This window comes from Rhinopithecus bieti, unplaced genomic scaffold (assembly GCF_001698545.2).
Source record: "Rhinopithecus bieti isolate Rb0 unplaced genomic scaffold, ASM169854v2 scaffold_32047, whole genome shotgun sequence".
NCBI lineage: Eukaryota > Metazoa > Chordata > Mammalia > Primates > Cercopithecidae > Rhinopithecus > Rhinopithecus bieti.
In genome coordinates this window covers 64,377-73,260 of record NW_016814042.1, presented here as the reverse complement: position 1 = coordinate 73,260, position 8,884 = coordinate 64,377, and the positions used below count along the sequence as shown (strand labels likewise).

Sequence of the window (8,884 nt, the reverse complement as noted above, 5' to 3'; positions counted from 1 at the left end):
AAAAAAAAAAACAAAAAACTAGAATTGTATTGTGAAAGATTGAGACTGATGTGATATGAATTTCAAACAACAGTGTTTTTTTTTTTTTCTTTAAAGTATTGGGTGGTGCTATTTATAAGAACCAGAAAGTCAGGATAGGAATTCAACTGCAATTCAATCATATGACTGTATTGTCATGTGATTAAAAAAAAAAATTGTAACAGTTCCCATGATGCTGACGTTTTGAAGTTAGCCTTCTTTTTTTTTCCTTTTCCTTTTTTTTTTTTTTTAATATACTGTTTTTTTTCCTGAGACAGAGTTTTGTGCTCTTGCCCAGGCTGGAGTGTGGTGGCGTAATCTTAGCTCACTGCAACCTCTGCCTCCCGGGTTCAAGTGATTATCCTGCCTCAGCATCCTGAGTAGCTGGGATTACAGGCGCACACCACCATGCCTGGCTAATTTTTGTGTTTTTAGTAGATGGGGTTTCACCATGTTGGCCAGGCTGGTCTCAAACTCCCGGCCTCATACGATCCACCCGCCTTGGCCCCCCAAAGTGCTGGGATTACAGGCATGAGCCACTGCTCTTGGCCTGAAGTTAGCCTTCTTTTGATGAAATATTTTGTACCGTAAAAGCAAGTTGTTAGGCCAGGCACGGTGGCTCACACCTGTAATCCCAGCACTTTGGGAGGCCAAGGCAGGCAGATCACCTAAGGTCAGGAGTTCAAGACCAGCCTGGCCAACAGGGCAAAACCCATCTCTACTAAAAATACAAAAATTAGCTGGGTGTGGTGGTATGCACCTGTAATCCCAGATCCTCGAGAGGCTGAGGCAGGAGAATTGCTCAAACCGGGTAGGTGGAGGCTGCAGTGAGGTGAGAGCTCGCCATTGGACTCCAGCTTGGATTATAGAGCAGTATTCCATCTCAAAAAAAAAAAGTTATTAAAGAAACATCTTTTCCTATATGCATTCGTAATTTTTCCTGAATACCACTTTATTTTTGGTGGAGGTCAGTATGTGTTCTGTGCAAATGTAGTTAGAGTATAATTACATGATTTGTTGCATCCAGATTCTGCAGATTTGTTACTTCATTGTTAATGCATAAGTTAATTTTCTTTTCCAGTTAATGATTTTCGCAGTGTTTCCTTGAACTTGCTACAGACACATTTTAAGAAAGCCCAAGAAAATCACCAGATTGGGAGGGTAGAATTTCTTCCAGTCAATTGGCACAGTCCTTTGCATTCTACTGGTGTGGATGTGTGAGTAATACTTAATACCTTTGAGTTGTTAGCTGTGATAATAATATATTTTCTGATCATTGCTATGCTTGGGGACGTTTTTATGCTATAGCTGACTGAATATTTAAAATTTCTTAGAGATATGCTATTAAATGCTGATCAGTCCCTTGGTTTAATTAACCCTGGTTAGGAGTAGAGAGCTGTGTGTATCTTCAGTATGTTTTACTGGCTCACTAGTATTTACTATTATATAGCTTCATTGTATCTTTAGCATTAAAGCCAAATGTTGCTATCTTCCCATAGTGTATAACCATTTCCATTTTCAGATGTCAAAAGCCAGCCATACTCCAAGATGTACAAAGTATTTTGTTGTTCCTTTTGTTATTATATTTAAATAATATTTGTCCAAATTTAGAAAAAAGGGAGGATTTCTCAAACATCAAACTATTAGCATTTATAACTTAGGGAATAATTGGTACAGTGACTTTTAAGTGATGGCTTTCTTAAGGTACAAGCCCATTAGTTTTGTTTGTAAATTTTATGGTAATGACAGAGAAGGTTGCTTAAATTGAGGATATCTAGCTATGGGGCTCTCCAGCAAGTAGTGTGTTTCTAATATAGTTCTAGAATAGAACCAGGAGATGCAGGAAGTAGTCAGCATTGTTTCATGAGCTGACCATGCTGGTCTCAGAAATGGCTTTTCTGATTCTGTGTCTCAGTTCTCAGTACACTATGATTTGGGTATATTCATTTGCCAAACACTTCATTGTGGTGGGGTTCGGATTCTTTAATATTTGAGCAAATGCTAACAGGTTACTAAGGGCATAGCCCTTATAAATTGCAGAAGTAGTTGTATACTTGAATCTTTCTGGGAATTTTAAGAAACCTTTAACTGGATATTAGATTTTGTCAATGTGGTCTTCCTCTGCCAGATACGAATTCTGTTTGCTTTTGGCACCTGGCACTCACACCTTTTTCTGCTTTTAGAAATTGTGCATTGAGAGAGGGAGCTCTTTATCGTTTGACATGTAATCAAGAAACTTTACTGCTGAGAATTCCAGGAAAAGCCTTTTACATTTTTCGTTTTGTCTTTTTAGAAAACTTTTTTTATTAGAGATCATTTTGTTCACAGAAATCGTATATATGATGAATCCTTGTGTACTGATTACCCAGCCCCAACAAGCCTCAACACATGGCTGGTTCTGCCTCATCCGTATCTTCACACCCTATCTACTGCCCCTTCATTGCCATATGATTTTTATCTTAGACATCCTGTAATATTATCTGTAAATGTTTCAGTTTGTATCTTTTTTTTTTTTGGAGTGCAGTGGTGTGATCACAGTTCACTGCAGCCTGGACCTCCTCGGGCTCAGGTGATCCTCACACCCCAGCCTCCCAAGTACTGCTGGGACTATAGGCACCACTCACAGCTGATTTTTTTTTTTTTTTGAGATGGAGTTTTGCTCTTGTTGTCCAGGCTGGAGTGCAGTGTCGTGATCTTAGCTCACTGCAACCTCTGCCTCCCGGGTTCAAGCAATTCCCAGCCTCAGACTCCCGAGTAGCTGGGATTACAGGCATGCGCCACCATGCCCAGCCAATTTTCTATTTATGGTAGAGACGAGGTTTCTCCGCGTTGGTCAGGCTGGTCTTGAACTCCTGACCTCAGGTGATCTGCCCGTCTCGGCCTCCCAAAGTGCTGGGATTACAGGCGTGAGCCACCGTGCCTAGCCTGATCCAGCTGATTTTTCTATTTTTTGTGGAGTTGGGCTTTTAACATATTGGCCAAGCTGGTTTTGAACTCCTGGGCTCAAGCAATCTGTCTGCCTTGGCCTCCTAAAGTACTGGGATTACAGGTGTGAGCCACAGTGCCTGGCCTGAACAGTATATTTTATTTTTTATTTTATTTTATTTTAGAGATGGAGTGTCGCTCTATCACCCAGGTTGGAGTGCAGTGGCATGATCTCAGCTCACTGCAACCTCTGCTTCCTGGATTCTAGCAATTCTCCTGCCTCAGCCTCCCAAGTAGCTGGAATTACAGGAATGTGCCACAACGCCCAGCTAATTTTTGTATTTCTTAGTAGAGACAGGGTTTCACTATATTGGCCAGGCCCGTCTCAAACTTCTGACCTTGTGATCTACCCGCCTCAGCCTTCCAAAGTGCTGGGGATTACAGGTGTGAGCTACTGCGCCAGCCTGAACAGTATTTTTTTTTTTGAGACGGAGTCTTGCACTGTTGCCTGGGCTGGAGTGCAGTGGTGCGATTTCAGCTCACTTCATCTTCCGCCTCCTGGGTTCATGTGATTCTCCAACCTCGGCCTCCCAAGTAGCTGGGATTACAGGTGCACATCACCACACCCGGCTAATTTTTTGTATTTTTAGTAGAGACGGGGTTTCACTCTGTTGGACATACTGGTCTCGAACTTTGGACCTTGTGATCTGCCCGCTTCAGCCTCCCAAAGTGCTGGGATTACAGGTGTGAGCCACCACACCCAGCCCTGAACAGTGTGTTTTAAAGGACTTAAAAAATGTATAACCATAACACTATTATCACACTTAAAAATTTGTTAATGTCATCAAATACCTAGTCAGTGTTCAAATTTCCAGTTGTCTATTATATTTTATATACATATTTTATATACATTAATTATATATACACATTAATTTTTATATACATATTTATATAATTACAAACACATTTTAAACTGGGATCCAAATAAAGTCCATACATTGCAATTAGTTGATATGTCTTTTATTATAAGTCTCTCTTGGGCTGGGCGTAGTGGCTCATGCCTGTAATCCCAGCACTTTGGGAGGCCAAAGCAGGTGGATCATCTGAGGTCAGGAGTTTGAGACCAGCCTGGCCAACATGACAAAACCCCGTCACTACTAAAAATACAAAAATTAGCTGGGCATGGCGGCACATGCCTGCAATTGCTATGAGTTCAAGACTAGCTTGGTCAACATGGTGAAACCCTGTCTCTAGTAAAAATACCAAGAAATTAGCCGGGCCTGGTGGCAGTCGCCTGTAATCCCAGCTACTTGGGAGACTGAGGCAGGAGAATCGCTTGAACCTGGGAGGTGGAGGTTACAGTGAGCTGAGATTGTGCCACTGCCCTCCGGCCTGGGCAACAGAACGAGACTCCATCTCAAAAAAAAAAAAAAGAAGTCTCTTAATTTCTTGATTACCATTTACCTCTCTGTCTACATCTATTGTTTTCTTGCAGTTTATGTATGGAAGAAATGGGTTTGACTTGTAGGGTTTCATATTTTCTGAATTTTGCTGATCACATCCCTCTGGCTTCATTACACATGTTCCTTTGTCCTCTTTTTGTTTTTTCCTATAAATCGAGAATTGTTTGATATAAAATGTTTAAGTCTAAGCTTGAAGGCTTAAAATTGGAAGTGGCTATTAAATGTATTTAGATTTCCTGCTTAAATTATTTTTCCTTTTTTCAGAGATCTGCAGCGAATAACCCTGCCCAGCATTAACCGCCTCAGGCACTTCACCAATGACACAATTCTGGATGTCTTCTTCTACAATAGCCCCACCTACTGTCAGACTATTGTGGACACAGTTGCTTCTGAAATGAACCGAATATACACACTTTTTCTGCAGAGGAACCCTGATTTCAAAGGGGGTGTATCCATTGCTGGTCATAGTTTAGGTAACAAAATGAATTCTGTGTGACCAGCGAAGACTATCACATTTTAAAGACACCTGTTTTTGAAGCAGCGTCTTTTATCAGTAGGAAATTCAGAGGTCCAGAAGTGGTCTCTGATCAAGAAATTTGGAAGGGGTTGGAAGGGTGGTGGTAAATTGGAAGGAAAGACTCCTTGCTGTGTGGATTTGCTTACATGTGTAATTGGCTTATGACTTTTTTTTGTATAACAGACAGCCATTTAGTGCTAATGCTTAGAAATTGTCCCTTCTTCTATTTTACTTATAGGTTCGCTTATATTGTTTGATATCCTAACAAATCAGAAAGATTCTTTGGGGGATATTGACAGTGAAAAGGTAATTTAGATGTTCAGCTAGGTTTTCTTGTAGTTTTCTTTAGTAAGGATTTATAGATTTTAGACTTATTTTTTGTTTTTAGCTGAGTTTAGTTTCATGTCATGACATTACGTTTACACTTACTTCCATTTTAACAGACTTTTAATTATCTCTGTCATTCTTGGATGATAGAAGCAAGATAATAATATGCTTCTACAAATAATAATTGTTTAGTCTATCTTATTTTCTTTTGTGAACATGCACTGCTGGTCGAGTGCGGTGGCTCATGCCTGTAATTCCAGCACTTTGGGAGGCTGAGGCTGGTGGATCACCTTAGGTCAGGAGTTCAAGACCAACTTGGCCAACATGGTGAAACCCCATCTGTACTAAAAATACAAAAATTAGCTGGGCATGGTGGTGTGTGCCTGTAATCCCAGCTACTTGGGAGGCTGAGGCAGGAAAATCGCTTGAACCTGGGAGGTGGAGGTTGCAGTGAGCAGAGATGGTGCCACTGTACTGCAGCCTGGGTGACAGAGTGAGACTCCGTCTCAAAAATATGCACTGCTGAGTTACGGAATCATTGAGCTAAATGAAGTTTGCATATGAACAAATGAATGAATTGGCTACAAATTGATATGATTTATAGAAACTCTGTTCGAAAGTATTGGGGAACTTGATGTTTAAACATTTTTAGTAAAAATTCCTATAACCATGTATCATCTATAGGATTGATTTGGTACCTATTTCTCCTGTTGGACCATGAGTTACTCCAGAGCAGAGCTTTTGTCTTAAACTGTTTTATTTCTATTTCTTTTTTTTTTTTTTGAGATAGTCTCGCTCTGTCACTCAGGCTGGAATGCAGTGGCACAATCTTGGCTCACTGCAACCTCTGCCTCCAGGGTTCAAATGATTCTCCTGCCTCAGCCTCCCCGGTAGCTGGGATTACAGGCACACGCTACCACACCCAGCTAATTTTTGTATCTTTAGTAGAGTTGGGGTTTCAGCATGTTGGTCAGGCTGGTCTTGAACTCCTGACCTTGTGATCTGCCCACCTCGGCCTCCCAAAGTGCTGGGATTACAGGTATGAGCCACCATGCCCAGCCTAGACTGTTTTATTTCTTAAGCACCATTTTCCTAATTTCTTAAGCACCAAGCTCCCTTAAAATTCAGCAAATGTTTGTTAATGATGATGAATATTTTACTCATTTCTTTAAAAACATATTTTCAATTGAAGTTGCAAAACCTTGGAACCTCTTAATTTATATCTTGCATAAATGACAATTTGTTAAAGTTAAGATACATTGCTGTGGAAATCTGTGTATTTCTTTACTGCAAACTAGTATAAAGGAAACTAAATGAATTTTGAGAATATGAGCTTTATAATTTAATTTTTAGGATTCGCTAAATATTGTAATGGATCAAGGAGATACACCTACACTAGAGGAAGATTTGAAGAAACTTCAGCTCTCTGAATTCTTTGATATCTTTGAGAAGGAGAAAGTAGATAAGGAAGCTCTGGTAAAAATAATCTTTTAAAACTTTATGCCAAGCCATTTTCAGTATTTTATTGTTTATCATGTTTACCCTTTAGACACTTTTTAGTCATAAATACTTTATCATTAATGTTCCTTAGCATTATTTATTTGCTTTTTATCATATCAAGTGACCTTTGCCTTGTTTGAAGTTCAAAGTTCAGATGGCCATATTGATATTCATAGAACAGTGGAGCAGACTAACCAGTACGGCTCATAGAAAACATGAGTGCAAGAACAAACAAATAAATAACCATTAGCTATTCCAACTCTAATTTTCTGTTGTACTTTCAAGAGCTCTACTGTTATTTGCTTGTTTATTTTTTATTTATTTATTTTTTGAGTTGGAGTCTCACTCTTGCCCAGGCTGGAGTTCAATGGTGTGATCTTCAGCTCACTGCAACCTCTGTCTTCTGGGTTCAAGCAGTTCTTCTGCCTCAGCCTCCTGAGTAGCTGGGATTACAGGTGCCCGCCACCATGTCTGGCTAATTTTTGTATTTTTAGTAGAGACGGGGTTTCACCATGTTGGCCAAGCTGGTCTCTTGGCCAGGCTGGTCTGGAATTGCTGACCCCATGATCCACCCACCTTTGCCTCCCAAAGTGCTGGAATTATATGTGTGAGCCATGGTGCCCAGCCAGCTTGTTTATTTGTTTTTTGTTTTTTCCACTTTTGTTTGGCCTTTTTTTGGTTTGTGATACATTCACTCATTTAACAGATATTTAGAAAATGCTTACTATACCAAGTACCGAATAGACTGGTAAATAAGACATATGATCCCTGACCTCATAGTGTTTATAGTTTACTGGGGAAGACACATATTAAATAATCACACACATCATTGCAATTACAATAAGAACTACGTAGGGAAAGTACACCGTGTTGTAAGAATTAACCTGGTCTCAGAAGGTGCAGGAAGGCTTCCCTAATGAGTGACAGTTGGCCGGGTATGGTGGCTCACACCTGTAATCCCAGCACTTTGGGAGGCTGAGGTGGGCAGATCACGAGGTCAGGAGTTCGAGACCAGCCTGGTCAACATGGTGAAACTCCGTCTCTACTAAAAATACCAAGAAATTAGCTGGGCCTGGTGGCAGGCACCTGTAATCCCAGCTACTTGGGAGGCTGAGGCAGGAAAATCGCTTGAACCTAGGAGGTGGAGGTTGCAGTGCGCCGAGATCGCGCCACTGCACTCCAGCCTGAGCGACAGAGCAAGACTCCGTCTCAAAAACAAAAAAAAAGATGAGTGACACTTGAGATCTTGATTGTTAGTCTGTTGCGTACTTGTGTGTTTGCTGTATGTTCTCAATGCTTGCATTCATGAGCAGGAGTATAATCCTTCTCAGGCATGTGACATCTAAGTCAGTATAGAAATCAAGGAAGATATTTATGTCCTGAAGTCCTTAGATACCGAACTTCTCTGGGTTTTTTTTTTTTTTTTTTTACAATAACACAATGTTGTCTGTATTATTGTAACATTGATATTATAAGTATTGATATTTTCTATTCTTTTTTAGGGTGTTTCATGAATAAAACAGGTCCTTTTTTCTGGAAGTTATTATATGATGTTTTACTACTAGAGAGACAGGCAGCAACAGAGTGCCTAGGTCTTAATCCTCTTAGGGGACAGGATTGATTTTATTTTGTCTACAAATAAGAAAGACTTGGTTTTCTGTGCATAGGCTTTATGTACAGACCGAGATCTTCAGGAAATGGGAATTCCTTTAGGACCAAGGAAGAAGATATTAAACTATTTCAGTACCAGAAAAAACTCAACGGTATGTGCCTAATACAGCTTGTTGGACTAAGCAGTTCTTTGATGTCCATAGTGTGTCCTTGTGTTTTGTGGGATGTTTATTCTGGGAAGTCAAGCAGTTTTTTGGTAATCAATCTTTGACTCTTTTTTTTTTTCTTTTTCTTTTTTTTTTTTTGAGACGGAATCTTGCTCTGTCACTGAGGCTGGAGTGCAGTGGTGTGATGCCAGCTCACTGCAACCTCCGCCTCCCAGGTTCAAGCGATTCTCTTGCCTCAGCCTCCTGAGTAGCTGGGACTACAGGTGCCCGCCACCTCTGCCTGGCCGATCTTTGGCTCTCTTTCTAGAAATTAAACACATTTTCTTTTTTACATCCTTTTCTTTTTTTTTTTTTTT

The 8,884-nt window shown here is 40.2% G+C and overlaps 1 protein-coding gene across 1 annotated transcript in view; it reads left to right on the top strand.

Moving 5' to 3' along the window:
• The window catches only part of DDHD2 (DDHD domain containing 2), a 30,882-nt gene that overhangs the window by 6,931 nt on the left and 15,067 nt on the right, over positions 1–8,884 (top strand). The window contains exons 5-10 of the mRNA XM_017849351.1: positions 1,100–1,235; positions 4,671–4,879; positions 5,162–5,229; positions 6,604–6,726; positions 8,418–8,517; positions 8,565–8,617. Coding sequence (XP_017704840.1) covers positions 1,100–1,235; positions 4,671–4,879; positions 5,162–5,229; positions 6,604–6,726; positions 8,418–8,517; positions 8,565–8,617 — 689 coding nt within the window. The remainder of the gene's footprint in view (positions 1–1,099; positions 1,236–4,670; positions 4,880–5,161; positions 5,230–6,603; positions 6,727–8,417; positions 8,518–8,564; positions 8,618–8,884) is intronic.